Genomic DNA, 24,239 nt, shown 5'->3' on the forward strand with positions numbered 1-24,239 from the left:
GGGGCATAGAGGAATCTCTAGGGAACATTGTGTGTTCTCAGGACCCTTCTCCCTGGGCCTTTCCAGCCTTTTCAGTCCTGATGTGGAAGCCTCTGCTGCTTGTTCATCCTCACCCAGGCTGCCCCCCGCCCCGAGATCTCCCCCAACCCAGGCACGGTCAGGTACCTATCCAGAACCTAATGCTGTGTTGTGAACTCACTCCCTGTCTTTCAGTGTGATTGGTGCCCCAGGGAACCAGGTTGCTGGGGAAAGCTCATGTGGCACTCCGCCGTTCCATTTTGTCGACGAAAAAAGAGGGGAAAAGCTGGCAGAAAGCAAAGGCTTTTGCTGCTGGGTGAGTGTAGCAGCTATTTTTAGTGCCCAAGCCTTTGCTTTTCCATTTGGCTATGCTTTTTTAGCACAGTGCCAGTCCAGCAGGGCTGTTTTCCTTTACGGCTCCAGATGTCCTTAGGGAAAGTTTCCGTCTGTGGCTGAGAAGGTGTGGGCTAAGCAAGGGGTAATAACTGCTGAGAACGGGTTCAGACAGGGCTTTGGGTCCCACTGCAATCCTGTTATAGGACCAATTTCCTGAGGTGGAATGTAGAGTATGGCAGGAATAGCAAGGAGAAAAGGTAAACACCATACTCTTCAGAGATGTTCCCCTATAATGAACACAGTTAAGCCTCTGTTGAGTAAACAGCCTAATAAGGTGTATTAGGGCTGAGTGACCAACATGCAAACCTTTTAAAAGGGTCTGGACTAATGCTGTCATGTTCTGACTTTTTCTAAGTCTTCTTAAAAAATCTTAGCTTGTTTTATTTTTTTCTTTTTGCCCTTCTTTCCTAGATCATTTGCCATTTTTTTTTTAAAGTACATGGGTTTCTCTTCATTTTTTTCCATGTTTTATTTAAATTCCAGTTAGTGAATATACAGTAATATTAGCTTTGGGTATATAGTATATATAGTGATTCAGCAATTTGGATTAAGTTCTCTTGACTGCCACTCTAGTATACTGACCAAAATTGTTTCACTGAGAAACCCATTAAGCAGTAACTCCCCTGGTAACCCGTAATCTACTTTCTGTCTCTCTGAATTTGCGTGTTGAAGAGAATTCATTTAAGTAGATTCATAACAATATCTTTTCTTTTGTGTCTAACTTACTTCACTTGGCATATAATTTTTTTCAAGTTTGATTCATGTTGAGGCATGTATCAGAATTTCATTCTTCTTATGACCTAATAATATTCCATAAGTGTGTATATACAATATTTTAAAAACTCCATCTGTTGATGGATATTGGGATTGTTTCCACCTTTGGGCTATTGTGAATAATGCTGCTATGAACATTCACTTAGGAGTATCCGAGTCACTGTTTTCAGATCTGTTGGGTGGAATAAATACCTCGGGGTGGAATTACTGGGTCATAAGGTAATTCTGTGTTTTACTTTTTGAGGGACCACCAAACTTTGTCCCACAGCATTTTGCATTCCCACCAGCAATGTATAAGAGTTCCAGTTTGTCTGCATCCTTGTTAATATAGGTTATTTTCCCTTTTTTTTAAAAAAAATACAGGGCACCTGGGTGGCTCAATGGGTTGGGCCTCTGCCTTTGGCTCAGGTCATGATCTCAGGGTCCTGGGATCGAGCCCCACATCGGGCTCTCTGCTCAGTGGGGATCCTGCTTCCCCCTCTCTCTCTCTGCCTGCCTCTCTGCCTGCTTGTGATCTCTCTCTGTGTCAAATAAATAAAATCTTAAAAAAAAAAAAATACAGCCACCATAGTGGATTTGAACTAGTAAATATGTGGTTTTGGTTTGCATTTCCTTAATATTTAATGATGTTGAAAATATTTTCATGTCTCTATTGGCATTTGTATATCTTCTTTAGAGAAATGTCTTTTCAAGTCCTTTGGCTATTTTTAATTTGGGTTGCTTGGTTGTTTTTGTTGTTGTTGTTGTTGTTGAATTGTAGGACTTGTTGATATATTCTGGTTAGTAAACCCTATCAGATGATTTGCAAGTGTTTTCTCCCCTTTTCTTGGCTGTCTTTTTACTCTCTTGATAATGTCTTTTTTTAATTTAATGTTTATATATTTTATGTCATTTATTTATTTGTATTTTTAAATTTTTTTATTAACATATAATGTATTATTAGCCCCAGGGGTACAGGTCTGCAAATCACCTGGTTTACACACTTCATAGCACTCACCATAGCACATACCTCCCCTAATGTCCATAACTCAACCACCATCTCCCTACACCCTCCCCAAACCTCAGTTTGTTTTATGAGATTAAGAGTCTCTTATGGTTTGTCTCCCTCCCGATCCCATCTTGTTTCATTTTTTCCTTCCCTACCTCTCAACACGCTCCCCCCCCACTTTGCCTCTCAACTTCCTCATATCAGGGAGTCTTGATAATGTCTTTTGAGGCATATACGTTTTTAAATATTTCTGGTGTTCAATTTACTATTTTTTTAATCACCTTTGGTTTGGGTGTCCTTTTCAAGAAATTACTGCCAAATCTAAGGTTATGAAGATTTTCTATATGTTTTCTTCTAAAAGTTTAGCTCTTAAATTTAGTCTTTGATCCATTTTGAGTTAAGTTTTGTATGTGGTGTAAGGGAAGAATCCATCCCACCTTTTGCCTGTGGCTATTTACTTGTCTTAGTACTGTTTGTTGAAGAGACTCTTTTTTCCCCATGGAGTGGTATTGGCACCCTTATTGAAAATAAGTTGACCATACATGATTATTTCTGGGTCCTCAGTTCTATTCCATTGGTCTTTATGTTCTGTCCTTATTGGGCTGTACCATACTGTTGTGATAACTGTAGATTTGTAGTAAGTTTTGAAATCAGGAAATATGTGTCTTCCAAATTTATTCTTTTTTTTTTTTTTTAAGATTTTTATTTTTATTTATTTGACAGAGAGAGATCACAAGTAGGCAGAGAGAGAGGGAAGCAGGCTCCCTGATGAGCAGAGAGCCCAATGTGGGACTCGATCCCAGGACCCTGAGATCATGACCTGAGCCAAAGGCAGCGGCTTAACCCACTGAGCCACCCAGGCGCCCCTGTTCTTTTTTTTTTCCAAGACCTTTTTGGTTGTTCTGGGTCCCTTGAGAGTCCATATGTATGGACTCTCATATGTAATCCATCTTTAGGATGGATTTCTCTATTCTGTAACCACTTTGGTATTTTGATAGATATTACATTGAATCTGCATATTGCTTTGGGTAGTATTGTTATCTTAACAATATTAAGTCTCTAATCATGAATATGAGATACCCTTTTATCCTTTTGTTTTAATTTTCATAGCTACTAGAGCCTGGGCTTCAGGCCTTCCCTTGGCCTCCCAAAATTGTTTGGCCATTTGAAAAGCAATGTGTAAGGCTTTGTGGCTTGGGAATATTGAATTGCTGGTTGATGGGATACTGATGGCATTTTTCTTCAGGTATAACAGTGAGCATGGTTTAGAAGTGAATGATTATGAAGGCTTAGGAGAATTTGGGCCCAGGTGTGTTCACACACAAAAAAATTGGTTAGTTTCTTTCTCTCACTGTTATAGCCAATACTACCCTCTACAACCTGACAACAAGTTGATAATGAGGAAGGAAGGAACCATACCTTTGTATCTCCTGTAAGAGTCCTGCTTGGTTCTATGCTTCCAACTAAGGCATGTCTGCCCATGAGTGGCTGAACTCGTTATGGGAGATGGAGGCTTCCTTTAGATCTTATCCTGTGGTAGAAGACCTTTGATAACTCTATGCAGAAAATGTATGTTATCCTTTGAACAAGTGACATCTTGGGAATCACATTGCTGGGGGACCAGGCACCAGCTTCCTGTTGACCTTCTGGTTTTTTTTTGTTTGTTTGTTTTTTGTTTTTAATATTCCCCAGGGCCTGCCCCCTTCCAAGATGGCTCTTCTGGGAATGCTGCTTGGGCTGCTGATGGCTTCCTGTTTCACCTTCTGCCTCAGTCATCAGAACCCGGTAAATATCTTAACATAAACAGAAGAATCCTATAAGGTCCAGGAAAGCCTCCATGCCACAAAGGCTTCTGTGGGAGTAGAGTGAGCTTATTTTTCTTGCAAGAATGTGGGCAGCACTGGATCAAGGATTATGTGTACTTCTCCCCCCAACCCCCGACCTTACTCCTCTGGCCTCTGTTAAAGCTCATAGCATAGTTTCCTTTGGAGAAAATATGATGATGATGGTGATACAATAATAATATCAATAATGATAATGAGTTTATCATGTATCAAGCAGTTTATTAAGTGCTTTATGTGTATTCTCACTTAATCCTCTTAACTACCCTATGAAGTAGACAACTATGAAGTAGATCCTTCATTTTGAGAAGGATCCCAAGGCTCAGAGACATTAAGTAACTTGGCTAGATCATTCAACCAGTTTGTGGCAGAATTGGGAAGGTCAGGATTTTCCCCAAGAGAGCTGGTTGCTTGTGTGGTGAGCACCAAGTAAGACTCTGCTTCTTCCTCTACTCCTGTCTTCCTTGTGCTTTCTCTGTCTGTCTCTTTTTCTCTTTCTCTATCCTTCTGTCCTTTTCTCCCTATTCTTTCTAGGCCTCTCTTCATTAACCTAGACCTGACTGCTCAGGGTTTCTGTCACTGCTACAGGCAGGAGTAGAGTGACTGAGAAGCCTCTGAGCTTGGCCTGGCTGCAGCATGCCAAGGCTTCTGGCCCTGTTTCACTGGCTGGCCCTAGGAACAGGCTGCCCTTGACCAGCTCCCATTGCCCCCTCTTTCCTCTCCCCTGAGAAGCCTTGACTGTCAGCTTTCTGACAGTTTTGCCCTCCCCTGGCCGCCTTCCCCAACCCCAGGGGCTCCTACTAAATGTTGGGTAAGTGCTGCAGGCTTTGGAGCAGGAGGGCCTTGAAGTGCAAATGACAATTGTGATGAATTTAATAACAATCCAGCTCAGCTGAGTTTCACCTCTGGCTCATGGCAAGCTTCCACCTTCTCTCTAAAGTCATTTGTTTTCTCTCTGCCTTTCTCCCTACTTCGTGGAGCAGAAGAGATAGTGCAGTTAGGAGTCACGAATTCTTTTGAGCTTTTAATGTTACCTAAGATCTTACTGCTGCCTTTTTTTTTTTTTTTTTTTTTTTGCCTTTTCCTCAAGGATAATGAGGATGAGATCCCTTTGGCCCCCGAGGGTGGCACTGGTCACAGCATGAGTTAGGGGCTGTCCTTGTCATAGCCTTGGCCAGAAAAGCACACAAGTGTCTCAAGGGATCTGGGCTGTGTCCCACTTCCCCCCAACCCCCCACCCCAACCTGCCACTCATGAGGATCCAGTGGTCCCCCTCATGAGCTTTAGCAGATGCACAATTAACAAAAACGTGCTGATGGATTTGCTTAAGGACTGCGTTAGTAAGTCCCTTTTGGATAATAGTCCAACCAAATAGATGAGCTTTCAGAGCCATAATTATTCTGGCCCATTTATATTAGCTCTATTGAGTCTAGTCTCAGAAAAATGTTAATACGACTTTCATCAACAGAAGCTACTTTTATCCTTATGTCTGTTCCTAAGCTGTATCCATTTGTCATAATCTTTCATCATGTGCTAAGCACAAGTAGGAATTGAAGCATCTTTTCTCTCATACCATAAAAATTGCTGCCCTGTTGGCATTTAAAATCCAAATTCTGCAGCCAGCCATCACAACAGTGAAAATGGGTGGTGGAGGAGGAGGGGGTAGTTATGATCCTTTCTTCAGAGCCCGGAGTCCAGGCAAGAGCTCCTCGTGGCCTGGAATTGTTCTCCCCAAGGGCATTTCTGCAGGTTAATGGCCACCCAGGAAGGGTTGTTTGTGTGTATCAGGGTATGGTGTGGAACCAACCACTTCTCCTGGCTTCTATCATCCTACCTCTTTGGGATGCCACAGCTTAGGAGCAGTGTGGATGCTGAAGTAGTGTGGCTGTATGGTATCCTGGACTTCAAGAAGGTAGTGAGTGATGTGGAAGGTAGTGGAACCAGTGGAAGGAGCAGAGACCCTTGGGAAGTTCCGTTTTACCACCTATGTTGGCAGTTGGGCCATTTCTGAGCTTTGTTTCCTCATCCAGAAAATAGGCTTGATACCTCTGTTAAGATTTCAGTGTAGATGATATGTGATTACATATACAGAGCACCTAGCATTGGGATTGGCAGAGTATGGTCAATAAATGTCAGCTATTATTTTTAGTAAGCACGTGGCTGCTTTTATGACTTAATGTAGAGCTCTGGCAGATAGGGGTCCTGTCCCAGAATGTTGCCCTGGCAGTCTGTCTCTGTCACAGCGTCTGTCAACTTACCATTAGAGATTCATTCATTCTCCTGGATCATGAAGGCTTTGGTCTTTAAGAATCTCTTATTCAGATATAAGTGCAAGGAAGTGAGACATGGTAAGCTGTTGTCAGCTAACACCTTAGCTGGAATGTCTTGCCAGTCAGTTGAGAAGAAATTGGTATTTGGAGTGATGGTAGCAGGGAAAAGAGAGTGCTGAGGTTTCAGCGTGGAACAGAGACCCAAGAAGCCAACTGAGAGGACACCAGACATGGGGTTTACTTGAGAGTTAACCAAGGGCTGGCTGACTTCTGTCACCTCTTGGTCTTTTTCTCCTGTTGAGGATACTTCCTAAGCACAGAGAAGCTAGTCTTGCTTGTCCTTTCTCGGGGCTTTTCACTTGGTCCATGGAAGTCTGCGCTTTCCCCTGGGAGGCCGGGGATGTGCTGGTAGATATGCAAAGGTGATCCCATTGCCCTTCCCGCCAATTCCCTCAGCATTTAGGGCACAGCCTTTAGGACACATGACTAAGAACAGAAACACTGAAGGGAGTCAAAATTCCTGCATGGCCTTTGGAGCCAGGCAGGCCTAACTTAAATCTCTGCTCTGCTTTTTTCAGCAGTGTGATTTTTGCACAGGCCCCATACCTGTCCTCATCTGTAAAATGGGAATGAAAGTGTGTGCTTCACAGATGAAACTTGGATGAGTTGTGCGGCATGGAAGGCACTTTATAGCCTGGAGCTACGGATGGTAGCTGCGGTTACCATGGCAGCCTCATCCCTGTGATCTGCTTTTTCTCAAAACCTTTTCTGGAATGCCCTTTTTGAACTGACTGACGTCCTCAGTGTTTGTCAGATGGGATTTGGGCAAACAGTCCCAAGTCACTCAGAGTTAGATTTGGTGAATAGGGTGAGCTGATCAGAGGAGCTCCAATTTGTATCACCTGCACTAAAGATGGATTTGTACTGTAAAATAATGGCAGGGTGTGTGTGTGTGTGTGTCTTAAAATCTGGTTCAGAAGTGACACCAAGAGGAAGCTCAAAAAACATTTGGAGCAGTGGTGGGATTTTTAGCTCCTTTAGGGCTTGGGGCATGTGGCTTAGTGGTTCATCATTCTCCTTCCTGAATTTACTTTATTAACCTTAAAAGGAATCTAGTAAAAGAGGCTTTCCCAGCCTCTAGTCAAGAGAATGAACACGGACCAGCCTAGAGTTTGAAGGGATTTCTGCCATGTTTCGTCATCCCCATTCCTGTTGCCTCTTTCTGCTTCTGGAGATGAGAGTTTGGTTGCTTGTTTACAGCCACACCTGCCAGGAGTTACCTGGCTAATAGACTAAAGCAAGAACTGCAGTTTATAGCTTAGAGATGTTTAGTTTGGTCCTCTTAGTGTTCTAAAATAAGAAGAGTTGAGATAAAAATCTGTTTTTCTGTTTTTCTCTTTTTCATGGCAGTGGTGGACCAGCTGAGTAGCAGCTGTGTTCCTTAGTCAAGGCAGGAGGACTCCAGTTTTCACAACACAAGCACTCCCCATTGTTGGACACCCGGCCCTCCTTGGCCCCTTAAGGCATTTGACCCTCACACTTTGGGGGTACATTTTATTAACATTCTCCTAGGCCCATGGTCTAGTGTATGGTGCTTTTGGCAGAGGCTGACCAGCATGGATGGGCCCTAGATTATAGGCTTCGGGTACTTTGTGGACAAGGTAGTCTTTGTTCTGGAACGTGGGGCTACTCCCTGGGTTCTAGCAGGTGAGGCTACTTTGGACTTGCCTCACTCCAAGGCATCCAGAACATGTACCTGCCTGTGGGAGAGGGTTGTTCCTTTATTCCTTTGTTCTTGGATGATGGTAAATTAAGAACTGTGCTGGGCATGGGGGTACAGTGGTGAAAGAGACGGACACAAAGCCTGCTCTTAGGAAATATGGCTTTTGGCCAGTGTCTCCTGCCATTCTGTCTTTATTTTAGTCTCACAAGCATGGCTGCTCTTTTGCTCCTAGTTTTCTTTTGAGCTCAGATCTGTGCAACTCCATGTTGAAGGGATACGAGAGGTTTGATGGGCCAGGCAACTCAGGTGTCCACAACCCAAACTTGACCTGAGTCATGTCATTGTGTAGTCATAGCACAGGCTCATCCAGCCTGTACTCTATTGTTGTCTTTACAAGTGGTAATACTAATGGCTACCCCGTACGCAGAGCTAGTGGTTTACAAGTTGGTGCCTTGTCTCATGTATGAGCTAGACGTTGCTATTACTTTTGCTTTAGAAATGTGAAAACAGGTTTAGAAAATTGAGTACATTTCTGGGAATCACAAGAAACTAGGATTCGAACTTCTGGTTATGTGATATGGAGCTTGAGTTCTTAACCACTGTGCTGTAGTCTTTGCCTCTCTTTACTTGTGACATGATTTGAGGGCTTCTTCTTGTCCAAGATCTCTTCCTTATAAGTCCTGAACAAGATCTGAAGTCCTGCCATCTGAATTCCATGCCTTTTTTTCTTGTTAAAATGTAAAAGTCTTTGGAGGGGCTTTCCGTTATCATTACCATTAACTAAACACCTTGCCTTTGACAGTTACTGAAAGGTCAGACTCTCAGGTGCTGGGTAGGTGGGGATACCGATCTGAAGCTGGGGTGCTGCTTGGAAGAGATGCATTGCTACCTCCCATTCAAGGTTAGGCTTGTTGGGAAACCAAAATGAGATGTGTGTAAAGGTCCTAGCTCAGGATTGGGTTCATAGGAATTCACAAAATATGCTCACTGTTATTACAGGAAGGCTCTGGAGGTGTGAAGTCTGAAATAACCTCCCAGTGTGCTAGTGGGGGTTCCTCCTTGCTATCCAGAGCTCTGGAACCCTCTGGTTCCAGTTTCCTGAGGCCCTACTGCTTTTATGCAAGAAAGGTTTAAAAATGGGACAAGAAGGGCGCGTGGGTGGCTCAGTTGGTTGAGCAACTGCCTTCGGCTCAGGTCATAGTCCTGGAGTCCCGGGATCGAGTCCCACTTCGGGCTCCCAGCTCCATGGGGAGTCTGCTTCTCCCTCTGACCTTCTCACCTCTCATGCTCTCTCTCACTGTCTCTCTCTCAAATAAATGAACAAAATCTTTAAAAAAAATAAAATAAATAAAAATAAAAATGGGACAGGAAGAATGGGTGGCCTGGAAGAAGCAAAATGAATAATACTTGGTATTTATCTTGCATCTCTGTTTCCTGAGCTCAAAGTGCTCCACAGACATCATCTCATTAATCCTCCATGCTCTCCATGGGGTGGAAGGAAACAGGTTTTAGGAATTAGTTTTCAGCTTGGCTTCTTCCCCCTTCACCTCAGCTGGACTTCCAGCTTCCCACTTGCTGTCCTTTCACCCTGGGTTGTTATGTCCCAAGGGGTCATTTATGCCCTGTAGTCACCCCGGAGAGTTGCCAGGCCCTGCTGGGCCCTGTCGGTATCAGTTGGGCCTCAGCTGGCAGGTTTTTTCTGTCTGGGGTGGTCATTTGAGGTCTTATTCTCCCATTCATGTGTGCATTTCTTCTTTTATTTATTTATTTATTTATTTTTAAAGATTTTATTTATTTATTTGACAGATCACAAGTAGGCAGAGAGGCAGGCAGAGAGAGGAGGAAGCAGGCTCCCCACTGAGCCGAGAGCCTGATGCGGGGTTCGATTCCAGGACCCTGAGATCATGACCTGAGCTGAAGACAAAGGCTTTAACCCACTGAGCCACCCAGGCACCCCAACATTTCTTCTTTTAAATACATCTTTTTTATTTGTAAGAGCAATTTTAGGTGAGAGTTTCAAATGTCACACAGTATAGTAACAGGGCAAGTAAAAAGCAAAGAGCTCTTACTGTCTTCTTCTGCCGACCCCTCTCCCTAGGTTGTTCCCTTAACCCCCTTGAGATAATAATGAACTGGGGCACCTGGGTGACTCATTTGGTTAAACATCTGCTTTGGGCTCAGGTCATGACCCCAGGGTCCTGGAATCAAGCCTCATTTCATCTTCTCCTCCCTGCTTGTGTACATTCTCTCTCTGTCAAATAAGTAAATAAAATAAAATTTGAAAAGTGATAGTAATGAACTTTGTGGAGTTTTTCCCTACTCATATACACATAACACCTGCTGTGTTGATGTAACTGTATCACCTCACTCATTCTTGTTATGAGGCTAACCTCACAACATTGTTGTGAAGGGTCCAGACAAGGCTGGGGAGGAGAGGAGGACGGAGGAGAAAGGTATACCACCCAGGCCATGTTCTTTGTTTACCTGGTACCTTGCTATGGTGGGTCATGCCTGTGTTTTCCTTTCTCTGAAGGAGTTTGCGCTCACCAGCCCAGAGAAGAGCAGGACCAAAGAAGCAGACAGAAAGGAAACCACAGCAGAAGAGGAGCTGGACTCTGAGGTCCTTGAGGTGTTTCACCCGACCCATGAGTGGCAGGCCCTTCGGCCAGGTACCAAGCCCAGCCCTCTTCCTGTGAAACACACTCTGAATTCTAAGTGCATATGTCCTTCGTCCCCACAGGGCTGTTTGGAAGAGCAGTCACTCTGTGGCCCACTGGAGGGGAACAGTGTGGTCCTTCCAAGTGGCGACTGCTGCTGTGGGGCTTAGGGACCTCCGTTTTCCAACAGAGCAGAGATTTTGGCATGTTATTGCCATGAAAGGAAGGCAGGTGGTGGGTGGCCGAGCATTCTGAGCAAGTGATTGAAAACTTTCTTTCCTTGTGCTTCTGAAACACAGGAGAAGCAGTGACATGTGCCTCACTCTGCAAATGCTATTTTAGGCTCTGCTGCTCGGCTCAGTGCAGCTGAAATATTGTTCACGGGAGAGTACTGAGCACCGGTGCGGGGCAGGAGTGTTCTGTTGCTAAAAGAACCTGTGCCAAGAAACAGGGGCTGATCCTGGCCTGGTTTCTAAATGGGGCATCCTCAGAAAGAACAACTTTCTAGCCCTTTTATGAACCTGGGCCCATAGCTTAGAAAGTAATGAGTATTTGTGGAGAGTTCACCATATTCAGGTACTGTGTTAGGTGCTGAGTGTGCATAATTTCATTCAAACTTCACAACTGTAGGGACTGTTACTGTCTGGGTTTTCCTGTGAAAACACTGAGGCTCATTGACCTGTGTCATTCAGCTGACGTGTCCTAGGTCACTGACCACGGAGCCTCGACCCACTTTCCTTCCCACTGTCCTTCTCGTTCCAACTTTACTGACTATAGCCCCACTACAGAGACACTTGGGTCTGTTCTCCAGAGCGGGCTGTTAGCACTGTGTGCTGTGGCAAGGTGGATGGCCAGCCCTGGCAGCTGCCACTGTGGTTTGGTCTGCTCTGAACCAGTATTCATCACTGTGTCCTCACTGTCCCCGTTGCTTCTGTGCCGGCAGGGGCAGCGTTCACTGTGCCAGCCAACTTTCTGGTAGCGATAGCGCTCCTGCTGGGCTTGCATACAGGTCGCTGATGCCACCGAAGAGTGATGAAGCACCAAGGAAGTGAAGTGGGAGCCAGGGGGAGGTTTTAGGAAAACCCCTATCACTGGGGAAATGTCCTGCCCTCCCTGTTGTGAGGATTCTTGACATTAAGATATCACTCAGTACATTCAGTTCTGATTTTAATTGGTAAATTCTCCATTTGTGCTATCCCTTGAACTTGATTGTGGAATTGGATGCCAGTAAGGGTGCATGAGTGTATAGGCTTCCTGTCCTCTTTGGTCTTTGATGGGGAAGGACACTTATGGTGAGGTGGAGAGACTTCTGTGCCCCTAAAGTGCCCACCCCCCTAGAGATTTTGATGAGAGAGCACAAAGTGTTAGCACAGTTTTTTCTGCATGGAAGTCAGGGATGTGGCACAAGGAGGATGATGGAATATCTTTTGGGGACTTTTCAGAAAATGGCTAGTTTTTGTTGACGGGTATTATCCCCAGTTCAGTAACTTTTGTCCCCTCAGGTGTCTGAAGGAAGAACCTCAGCTCTGTTGTCCTCAGGCCTCCAGGGAGGGCACCCGGGGATACATGGTCTGGCTCATAGGAAGGTAGCTTTCCAGGCTGCGTGCTGTGGTCTGTAACACCACGGGACCTACCTATGACTTCATGGGCCTTCCCACCAGGCCAGGTGGGAATTGGGCCCCAGCCTTTCAGCCCTGGAGCAGCTGCAGGTCATCCTCCTGAAATCGACCCGCCTCTGTTATTACTGTCAGCATCCTCACTGTGAGCCGCTTGTTCCTGGAAGTGATTTTCCTGTCTCTCTCTATCTTCTGGTTTATTTTGGGATCTGTCTCACCTTACGGAGGCACAGCAAGCATTTGAGTGTGGATTCAGCATCAGCTGTTCACAAGCAAGCAGAGGAAAGCTGTTTGCTGGCAGGTCCTATGGGTTCTGGGCAGGAAATTCAGGTATTTGTCTTGGGGTGGAAGACCCCTGAGACCTAGGACTTTGTGCCTGTGTACTTGTTACTACAGAAAGCCGGTCATCGCTTCTTGGCCTTTCGGCTAAGATCAAGTGTACAGAAAGCCAGTAACAGCCAAATGTGGTGAAGTCTCTGCTCCCTGGGCATTTGTGAGATTCTGCTTTGTGCCAGGCACTGTACTGGTTGCCAGAGATACAGATAATATGTCACATTTACTGAGTATCGATGGTGCCAGTGCTATAACTACCCTCACTTTTATAGACAAAACTGAGTCTTAGAAGTGACTTAGTCAAATGACCAGTTTTAAACTGTAGAGTCACAGTTTAAAACAAGCTTTGTCTGGCCCCAAGCCTGAACTCCTCACCACTGGGCCATACTGTCTTTTTGAGTAGCAAATGAGACATGATTCCTACCCGCTAGTAGCATATAGTCTCAGGATACAGTGACAGAAAAAGGCACTAGAGTGTTTTGGATGTTCTGGTGGAAGTGTCCTGTGCTTATTGAGAGCACAAAGGAGGGTATGGGAAGGCTGGGGCCTTCTCTCTGTATTGTTGAGATCTCAGTGGAATGGTGAGTCAAATTTTATGCTGCTGAGCCTTCAACCCCATGAAAGTTCTCTTTTTGAGCTGTGTTCTTCGCCAGGTTGATGAGAATCTTTGAACCTTAGTTTCCTCATCTGAAAATATCTGCTTCCCAGAGATGATGTGAGACTAAAACAAGATTAACATATGTAGAATGTTTCACACAGGACTTGGGATATAGGAAATAGTAAGTGGCTATAGTTGTCATTAAAAAAATATATATACCTCTGTTGCCTTCCTTTTCTTGGGACCTGAAGGAGAAGTGGAGGTTGACAAGGCAGCCTGAGCAAAGAGCCTTGTCCTGCCCGTCATCCAGTGCTGCTTGTTGGCCCCATGTGGGCTTGGGAAACCTCAAACCTGGGGCACCCTATTGACCTGAATTTACCTCTGAGGCTGTTAGAACCTCAGAAATATTGACATCAGCACAAAGAGCCCACTTAATGGGAGCACGCAGAAAGCCTATGCAGGAACACATTCCTGTGAGGGGGTTAAAAAAAAAAGGGAAAAGAAAAAAAATCCAAATCATCAACAACTGATGAGAGCAATCCAAGAATTATAGAACACCAGCCATCTGGTCAGATCATTTCAGATCTGCACGAGCAATAGGAGGGAATTGAATTTTAAAAACCTCATTTATAGTAGACCAACTACTCTGTTTCAAGTATTTAAGAGAGGAGTCTGATTTCCTGCAGGCCCTGGACAGCTGTCTGAGGGAGCACTTGACTCTGATCCAGGTGACTCTGTGGACTTGTCTGGGAGGCCTTTGACCCCTTGCAGCTTGGAAGGGGCTGTGTGATTCTTTAGTCCTCAGATACCACCTGCGTGTCCAGCAGTTCAATTCTGATACCACATTCCTGGAGGTAGTGTCAGATCCCTAAGTTAAAGGTCTCAGTGACACCGCATCTACTTAAGATCACCCCGTATTTATGACCAGCTATAAATTGGAAATTCCCACAACCCTCTCTTCAGTTTCAATAATTTCCTAGAACAACTCCTAGCTCAGGGAACTTAGGAACACACTTGGGTTTGTTGGCTTATTGTAAAAGGTCCAACTCAGGAACAGCCAAATGGAAGAGAAGCAGAGGGCAAGGTATGGTATACAGGGAGAGGTGCAGAACCTCCCAGCCCTTTCTGGGCACACCACCCTCCTAGAACTTCTGTATGTTGACCAGATTGGAAGCTCTCAAATTGCTTGTTCAGGGGTTTTATGGAGGTTGAATTTGATATACATGATTGAGTTTAATCACTGATGTCCAATCACTTAATCAGTCTCTAGCCCTCTCTCCTCTTCTTGGAGGTCAGCAGATGGGGCTAAAAGTTCCAACTATATGATTATGACTTTTTCTGATGACCTGTCCCCATCTTGAAGTTATCTAAAGCTGCCTTCTCTCCTTCCTCTACCCCTCAAGAGTCATCTCATCAGCATAAACTCTGGAATAACTCTGGAATTTACGGTCACTCGGTAAATTTCAAAGGTTTTAGGAGCTCTATGCCAGTAACCAAAGATAAAGACCAGATTTTTTTGAATATCCTACAGGATGAATTGTGTTGGGACTCAGGAGCAAAGCTCCCTGTGCCTTCTGCCACCTCCCCAGCTGTGTGGCTGGGAGGCAGGTGATCCTCCCTTCTTCCCCTGGTGTGGAGAGATCCTCCTTATGGGTGATCTTGTTCCCAGGATGGTCCACAAGTGTATGACCTGCTTCTGTCCCACCCTTCCCATGCAGGCCTGTGCGTGCGTGCGCGCGCGCACACACGTCTAAACCCATGAGCCGTGGGTGTCTATGGGAGTATTGGTTAAAGGCAGTTTATAAGTTAACTCCTGTGTCTTATCAGAGTGGTGCAGTGGGACTTGTCTGCCAGCAAAAGGTCATGCCCTGAGGGAGGTCTCAGTAGCAATAGGTCTCTGCTCATCTTTTCCTGGCTCAAGTGCAGCACTGGAAAGGTGTAACAAGGACCAAATAGAGGAAACAGGGTGGTTTTTGTGTAGCTTTCGGATAGTCTGTCTCCTCTCTTGAACACAAGTTGCTATCTCCAGCAACTTTAAAGGATAAGATGTTCAACAGAGCTTCTCTCTGGTGCTCCTTCTTTCTGCACAGTGCCTTCCCCCCACCCCTCTCCATTTCAAAGCCTTTTGAGTCTTCTGGGGATTCCCTGAGAGCTTTATTTGTTCTTTCCTACCTATACTTCTGGCCCATCTCCATCACTACAACCACCTATGAAGCCTTTGTTAAGCATTCTGTGCTCTGAGCATCTCTTTTGTACCTTGGTAATAAGAATTTGTCAGGATAACTGCTTGGGGCATAGCAGGATGCCAGGTCTTTTGAGGCCTATAAGAGCATTTTCTGAGGCTCCAAATTACCTTGTCCTTGGGGAGAAAAGGAGGGTGGGTTGGAATACATGAAGGTCCCAGAAGGTTCCATGAATACAGTTTAGATCTCTTCATTTCAGTGAGCCCTCATTTTCCATTTGTGGTGTTCTCCCAGAATGGCTGACCACTGCTCCTCAGCAGCCAAATCCCACACCTCCTGGGGGAACAGGTGGAGGCCAGGGCAGAAAAGCCTGTGAACTCCATAGCAGTGACTGCCAAGGCTGAGGCCACTTTGAGACTAGCTGGCTGAGCTCTGCACTGGCACAGAGCATTGTTGCCCGGGGTTTGGCCTTCATTACCTGGATGGGGTAGGCCAGGGTCCAGTTTGCAATCTGTGGACTTGGGTGGTGATGGAGAGCAGCTGTTGACTGTCCACTTTCTAACAAGCATTTGTATGCTTAATGCTTACCCTAGGCTCTTACCCTTGCCTTTCTCTGCTTCCTCTGTCCACCTGTTCTCTCTGAGGTTTAATAAAGACTACTTAGCAGAAGGGCATAGTCTCAGCTCTCAAAAGTCAGGATACCCAAACTGGCTGAAATGAAAAACTTAAACTGGAGTAGAGATGATGGAAAACTAGCTGCCAAAACAAGTCCCAGCCCTCATGCCTAGGGCTTGGCTTTAGCTCAGACAATCTGTGTAGCTGTGACTTCCCTTTTTTCTCTCATATTGGCCTTATGCTGCTGGCTTAAACTGACCAGGCCATCTCCAAGGTTGGGACTCATCAGGGCTGGGAGTATCTCTCAAGGGCTGCCTTGGAGCTGGAATGAGAGGTCCTTTTCCAGAACCTGTTCCATTCTTGGTTTTGTGATAGCTTTAGAGGTAGTAATTGATTGGTAACTTAAGAGGAGGTAATACTTGTCTAGGTAGAGAAGAGGACAGGTAGGAAGCATGAGTGGACGGGAAGGGGATGACATGAACAGAGACCTCAGAGTGAGAGTACAACTCCCTGGCTGGAGAGACAGGAATGTATAGGGAATAATGGGAAGATGGTGGTGGGCAGAGTCCCATCTGTCAGATAGGGGACGGTGGAGAGAGGGTGGGAGGAGAGATGAGGAGGAGAGCTAACAAGGCAGTAGAACTAATGATGTAAGTAAGTGTAAACTATTAGTGTGTAGTTGAGTCCAGTCAGGGGCTGTGTTGTGAATGGGAGATGAGGAAACGAAGAAAGATGATAGAAACTCCTAGGTTTGAGGTGTTTAAGAGTAAGTGGAAGAAGAGAACTAAAACAGTAATTTTGGTGATAGTGACATCAAAAAACTTGTCTATGTTATGTTACATTTGTTGTATGTTATAGTGATGTATAGTTGATTCCATCAAGATGGAATGCTTGATGCTAGAGATAATGTGGTGGGCATTGAATGCCTGCCTAGGCTTATGGTGTAGGAGGACCCCCAGACAGGGTAATATGGTTAGGTAAGAAGACAGAGGAGGGGCCCTGAAGGGAAGACTTCCCAGAGGCAGGGTCACTGAAACTGAGTTGAGAGACCTTTGTATATAAGGCAGAAGAGAAAGGAATCAGTGTTGACAGATTTGAAATCCCAGAGAGGAGACCATTGATGAGATAAAATTGTATAGGTGCCAGATGGAAAGTCTTGGCCTATTGAATATGATGCGCCTTGGAAATGAGAAGCAGAAGCTAGGAGACAACAAAGATCAATGGGAAGGAGGTAGAGGGAAACTGATGAAACTTCACTTAGATGTTTTCTAAGTTTCCTGAGCCAGGCTGAGGGTGGGGCTTCTACCTTGGATAATGCGAGAGAAGGACTTGATTGGTTACTTGGGAAATGGAGGGATGAGGAAGAACCTCTGTGGGGAAGATGCTGAGACCATCAAGAGGTCAGAACCAAGTGGTGTCCAGTGTCAGGAAGGGCCTAGTTGGGCTCCATTCTGGGCACGGTGCCTACTTTAAAAAAGCGGGGTGGGGGGGCATTGGCATTTGACAGCCTAGCCTGCCTTTGTTGGGGGCCAGAAACATTGGATTTGGTGCAGTCTGAGCCTTAGATTGGGATAGCTGGCAGGCACATCATTAAGGGGACTGTTGGAATGTCCTCCTTAGTAAGGAGGCCTTTGGCCTATAGGGCAAGTTGGAGAGCTTTACCAGAAGTTCCTCTGAAATTGCTCCAACCTTGTCTCTTCTGAACCAGGGACTCTCAAGATTTTTTTAGGTCCCTGGCAGTGTCCAAATTCAGAAATGGAGTGCACCTGATCTTCTTAAATAGGCCTGAAAAGAACCTGAATGAAGTAGAACTAGTGTGCAGGGGGCTCTGTGAGCCTTTTGGTGCTTGTGCTGAATCAGGCTGATTGTATTTTTGGTCCTGTGGGGGTTTTGTTTTGATACTGTTCATAAACTAATAGGTTGTGGTCTTGCCTTATTTCCCATAATATGTTGATTTGGGCAAACAAAGATTGAGTTGTATTTTAATTTATTTAATTAGAGAACAGTCTGTTTGGGGTTTGTATAAGCAGTTATTTGAATGGAAAGAAACATTTCTTGGATTAAAAGTTTTCAGATTTGATTATCTGTAGACATCATTAGTTTATCTGGGTAGAGGTGAGTTTTCAGGCAATACTAATATGGTCTATTTATAATTTTTTTTTTTTTTTGCCTAGGGAGAAAAAAGAAAACTACCTTTATACCCCCATCCCAGCAACCCTCTACATGTTGTATAAACATCATCTTGTTAATCTCCATTCTGTCATCCTGGTTTGCCAAGTCAGGCTTTTGGACAGAGGGTGAGGAGGTTGTCTAGTCTATCATGGCCAAGAATGACTGAGGCAGAAGAGGACCCAGGAACTTTAGTCTAGCTGTTGGGGAAGGAGGAAAACTAACATTTTTTTGGAAAATGCCCTTGTCCCTGGTGCATTGTATACATTATTTAAGGGAGATCTCAAGGTGCTGCACCAAGGAGTGATTACCTCTTCTCTTGGTCTCTTCTGGAGCCCATGGTCTGTCAGTGAAGGATCCCAAATCCCATTGCTTTTCCCAGGATTTCAGTCTGCAAGATCATTGTTTGAAAGCAGTGCTATTTGAGGCCTATGTGGAAACAAAGTAATGTGAATTTTAGAGGCTGCTGACATTGGGAGGGGGAAATTATTCAAGAGGATGCAGAATTATTCAAGCTTTGTTTTCTAGATTAAATCTTAGGGATCTTAGCAGTAGATCCAGATGTCCCTAAACACAGTGGATTAAGTAGCCCTGTTTTATGTCTGATTTAAGAGCTCTTAGTTGGCTTTAGATTCTCCCTAGGTTAGACTGCAGAAGGGGAAGCTGGAGGAATTGTTCCCTAAATACCATTAGCATTTCAAATTCTAGTATTTGATCAGAGTACCCAGCTGAAGATACCTTGGAGTTCGGTACCAGTGGTAGATTGCAAAGGGGAGGGACTCTTGCGTAAAGTCAGCAGTAATAGGGGCGGCCACTTGCAATGTCAGTTTTACACAAGTCCATCTTAGTGATGGAGTTGGCAGGGACACTTGGGGAGCTGAAAGGCAGTGGGGAGAAGGAAGAGACAGATCAGAAGAAGGCTGTCTTTTCACCTATTTGCTGGCATCATCTGGCCCTGCTTATGCATGTCAGGAAAAGTCTGGGTTCTGTAGTGACTCGCTTTGAACAAAGTGTTCTCTCTCCCTTCCTCATTTTCATGCCCTGAGTCCTTCTCCCTTCCACCCTCCCTTGCTGCCTGCCCTCCCTGCCTCCTTTCCTTCTTTACTGTAATGGCCTTTACCTGCAGCTGAATGGCAGGTGGCAGGGATGGATAGATGTGGGGGTGTGTAGCTGGGGGAATATTTTCTCAGTTTTCCAGCATCAAAGAAATTACTTCGAAGGCAGTCCTTCCAGCCATGCATTTCGCTGATCAGTCAGAATAAGAGGAAAAACATATTAGCATTGCCAGAGAGGCTATTTGAGAAAAATCAAGTCTGTGCAACTGAGTTATCTAAAGTTACAAGCATTAAAAACAAATCCTGGTGCGCAGCTGGAATGCTTCCCACCCTGTCTCCCATAGCCCTGTCCCTTGACACCACCACCTCCCCATCCCCACCCCCCCCCCCCACCCGCTCCTGTGCTACATGAATGGGTTGTGCTTCAGCATTCCCAGAGAGCCTAATTTGAAAGAGGAAGTGCCTGGTTGTGTTGGACTTCTCTGGGCCTGACATGGAAAAGCAGTCTAAGAAGTTTCTGGTTTGGTTTTGCTTTTTGTTTGTTTGTTGTTTTTAAATCCTGTGACTGCAGTGTCTCCATAGCCTTGGAGAGGCCATTAGAAGGGGGTCCTTTTGAGTGGAGCACACCTACACACTCATTTATTTTCTCTCTGCCTGGTGCTAGTCTGGAGTGAGGTCTCAGGACAGTGGCCTCCTCTTTATCCTTAGGCCAGGGAGGTACTTCTTGTAAAGGGAAGGAAATTTCTGGTTGTTTGGGCAGAACTTAGAAGTTAAAGTGGGTTTGTTTGTCTCCTTTGGAAAAAATGACAAAAGCTAGAATGCCCTTTCTTCAGAGGGTAGCATCCCAGCTGTATTGTGGCATCTAGCCGAGTTTGGCTGGCAGTAGAGTGTTGTAGAATCAGTCTCCCCATGCTCATACCTCAGCTCTCCCTTTTACAGCTGGGGAGTCTTGGGCACATTACCTAATTTTACTAAGGTTTAATGAAGTATCATTTGCAAAATAGGGATAGTAAGTAATACCTGCTTCAGAGGGTTGTCTTAAGTAGTACATGAGGTGAACATATTAATTGTTCACTGTAGTGCCAGGTTCATAGCAACAGCTCTTGTAGTAAAAATGAGTAGACATCGGGACGCCTGGGTGGCTCAGTTGGTTGGACGACTGCCTTCGGCTCAGGGCGTGATCCTGGAGTCCCGGGATCGAGTCCCACATCAGGCTCCCAGCTCCATGGGGAGTCTGCTTTGCTCTCTGACCTTCTCCCCTCTCATGCTCTCTCTCACTGTATCTCTCTCTCAAATAAATAAATAAAATCTTTAAAAAAAAAAAATGAGTAGACATCAAACAAACCCACAGTCAGGCATAATCTAGAAAAAAAGCTGGCCATTACTCTGCAAGTACATCCAGGTCAAGAAAGAAATACTGAGGAGATGTCAAAGATCGGAGGAGACAGCAGCTATGTGTAGTGTGGTTTCCTAGATGAGAGTCTGGTACAGAAAAAAAAGTGATTAGAGGAAAAACGGGTACAGTCCAAATAAAGTCTCGAGTTAGTACTATTGTACCAATGTTAATTTCGCAGTTCTGTTAGTTTTATGGTTTTGTAAGATGTTAGTATCAGGGGAAGTTGGGTGAGGGGTTTATGGGATCTCTACTTCTTTTTCTTCTTCCTTTTTTTTTTTTTTTTTTTGCAACTTTTCTCCAAGTCTAAAATCATTTCAGAATAAAAAATTAAAACCAAGGAAGTTAATGTCCAAGTGATGTGTTAGATAAAAAGAGAAACTGACCAGAGTAGAGCCACGCACAGCAGATCTCACCTGACTCTGTCTCACCTCCTGTGTCTGAGAAGGCGAGCTCTTACTAAGGGGCCCCAATGCCCCCTTCTGTAGCCCCCGTGTACCTGGGGCATCCTTTGGGGAGGTTCCACTGTAGGCCAATAATTGGTCAACAGTGGAGACACACACCCCACGTCTGATCCTGGATGGTGCTCTACAGCGGTTGGGAAGGAGACTACTCATTTAGCATTAGGACTCTCTGTGGGGCTGAATGATCAGGGCACTTGTCTCTGTTCCTTGGAATATAAATGAAGTTCTGCCTGTTTTATCTTTCTGTCTCAGCACCAGTCACTATGGCAATATGTTTGCAGATTGCGATGCCTACCCCTACGCTAACACTCAGTGTTTGATCATCCAGAAAAGAAAAATAAGTTCAGACCCAGCTCTGCAATAATTTATTATTTTGTTTCCTGTTTTAAGTGCCTTGCTCTTGCACAAAGCAAGCATTTTGCTTGCTCTTCTTGGGTGCAGAATATACGTGTGCTTTTCTTATGACTGATGTGGTCATCTCTGCCATGCTAATGGCAGGGTGTGTAGAAGAAAGCCATTATTGTAATTGGGAAAATGTGAATCTTGGGGTTTTTCTTTTTCCACTGAAATTGGCTGTCGGGGGGTGGTTCTAGAAAGGATAAATTCTTCCATTCTGGCATACAACTCCTTCACAAGTATTTGCTGTCAGAAATTCATATTTTCTAAGTTTAAAAAAAAAAGGTTAATGCTAAAAAATGTTTTTTGTGTTTTACCTTAGTGGCTAAGGTGTACTGCTTTTTGCTATTGATTTACAGATTTTATTGTCTGACCCTTGGGATGCATGTGGATTACTCAATAGTGTGACAAATGGCTGGGCTCTGAATTATGTATTGTATTACAGGGGAGTTCATAAACCATATTTCTCTGTAGGTTATTTTAGGCATAAGACTAGTGAACTGTCGTTTCTCTTTTGGTCACATGTGACTAAAAAAAAGGTGGGGGTTGGTGGTGGGAAGAAGTGTCTGGCTCAAAATCCAACAGAGCACCGGGAAAGGTTTTGAGTGTAGATGCTGGATGTAGACCGACTTCGGGTGTGGACTGGGAGGACTGGGAACACCTGGAATAGAGAAGAGTGGCTTTGCTGCACCTTTGCTGAGGCTAGAGCCCCTTCAGGAAAACTTCTGGCTTCCACTCCCCTGGGGCTTCTGTTCCAGTCAAGTAACAAATGGCCTGAGGCCAGAGAGTCCTGCACCCCAAGTAGACCTACCACACTCCTGCTCCCCTCCCCCCACATAGCCACTTGTGCTGATGGATGTGCAAACCCTTTACAGACGGTTTGGCACTGCTCGGCTTGCAGAGATCATCTGTCTCTTTTGAATGAGCAACTTGATGTTTGTGGCTCCTTTTTCCTGCACAGAGAGAAATTGCTTCTGCCTTCTGATGGAAATGTTTACCTTCCCTGGGGAAAGGTACTATTCTTTAGGGGTAATGTTTGCTGGTGCTCTCCACCCCTTGTGGGAGCATCAGTCTGTGCTTCAGGGTGGACAGGAGGAGGCGGCCATTGGAGCATGCAGAATTGCCACTGGGGCAGCCATCTGCCAGTGTCGTGGCTCACAGCCTGCCTCTGAGCAGGCCGCGGGGAGGGAGTGTCTATACTCTGGTGCCTGCATGCATTATGCACAGCCTCTTCCCTAAATGAGCTTTCTGAATGTATATAACTCCTTTCTACCCTTTTCTTGTATGGTCTGCCTCGGGGCACCATTCAGAATCTCCCCTAATTATACTGGAGCTCAGCTTCTACTGTCTCGCGTTTGGAGTTTCTGGTAATAGCTGATTTTTTTGGGGAGGGGGGAGTGGGGAATAGATTTCTAAAATTGCATTGAGGGATTGATTTATAGTTATAGGAAAAAAATGCTTTTTACAAGCAAATTATCAAGACTGCAATGATAAGAGTTTCCCATCAGTGGTGTTGAGACTATCCAAAGCCGGGTTAGCTTCCATGTCTTTTCTAGAATGGACTCTGTAATTTGAGGAGGCTGCTCTAGTATTAAAATGAAATCTGTGCTTCTGATTGCAGACCACCACCTTACCCATATATTGCCCCCATGTCCACCTTCCTTTCCTGAGATGGAGGAGTTTTTGCACATGCTGCTTAGAAAAAGAAGATTTATATCATGACTCAATCCTCACCCACAGATCTAGGATTCCTGCCATCCAGTAAATTTTGGCAGGCAGGTCCTGTGTATGGAGAACATGTCCTGCCTCCCTATCCCTGTACTGCTCCCCTTATTGCGTTTGTGTCTTGGGTGGAGTCTGGGATGTCTAGCTTCCCATCTTTCCTGCTTTGCCTCCCAAGCAACTTTTGCATCTCCTATAAGGCTATACCTTAATATCTGTGAGGTACAGGGTTTGGTCTCTCACATCCCAGGGACTTGATAGAAAGACCTATAAAGCCTGTAATTATAGTGTTGACCCCTTAAAGCCATTGAGGCTTCCAGGTGAGTGCTGGTGAGGCCATGATGCTGTTGAGAGTGTCTTACTGGTGACACTGGGTCCTCCTTTGTACTCTGGTAGGGGAGAGAAGGGGGGGGAAAGGCACTGGGTTTTAGAAAATGCTTGGCTATGAAGACTTGGTTGAACGTCTTCTCCTCCCCATCCCTAGGTAATTCAAAAGAATTTAAGATAAAAGAGCGCAGGGCAGAATAGGACTTTGGGGGCCAAAGACAAAGAGAGAGGTGTGGTGGGGAGAAAGAGGGTGTGCTGCTGGCTTACCTATGTCTTAGAACAGGACCTTCTTGGTCTGGCAGCCATGGACCAGCGTGGGCTGAGCCCACTGTTGGCATGTGTACGAGGGAGCGGTGAGCACCTCAGGGACTGTTCCCTAGGGATAGGATATTGCTGCTGCCTCTGAGGCTTCTGCTTCCCTCTTCACCGGGCCACTGGAAAGCAAAGGGTCCTCAGCTGCTTGGCTCCTGCAGTGAGGAGACTGGCCACACGGGGAGAGACTTAGGCCAAGTCTGGACCACATTAGATGTTGCTCCCTCTGTAGCCGAGCCAGTAGGAAGCTCTTGTTGGAAAAGCCTCCCTGTCCCCTGGGCCTGTGTAGATGTGACTGGACCTGAACCTTTCCCTTCCAGACTGACTATTTTGGGCTTTTCTCCCCATTTCTGGCCTCAGAACTAACCTGATGGCAGCTTCTGGAGTGT

General features: G+C 45.2%; 1 protein-coding gene across 12 annotated transcripts in view; it reads left to right on the plus strand.

Moving 5' to 3' along the window:
- Positions 1-24,239, plus strand: part of SIL1 (SIL1 nucleotide exchange factor) — a 241,742-nt gene that overhangs the window by 76,805 nt on the left and 140,698 nt on the right. For 6 of the 12 annotated variants that reach the window (XM_044226511.1, XM_044226559.1, XM_044226564.1 and 3 more), the window contains exons 2-3: positions 3,869-3,961; positions 10,544-10,679. In XM_044226511.1, coding sequence (XP_044082446.1) covers positions 3,887-3,961; positions 10,544-10,679 — 211 coding nt within the window. In that variant the 5' untranslated portion in view covers positions 3,869-3,886. Of the gene's footprint in view, positions 1-240; positions 335-3,868; positions 3,962-10,543; positions 10,680-24,239 lie in introns of those variants that run through there. The other 6 variants (XM_044226530.1, XM_044226477.1, XM_044226482.1 and 3 more) reach the window with 2 other exon arrangements.

This window comes from Neovison vison, chromosome 1, assembly GCF_020171115.1.
Source record: "Neovison vison isolate M4711 chromosome 1, ASM_NN_V1, whole genome shotgun sequence".
In the NCBI taxonomy this organism is placed as follows: Eukaryota; Metazoa; Chordata; class Mammalia; order Carnivora; family Mustelidae; genus Neogale; species Neogale vison.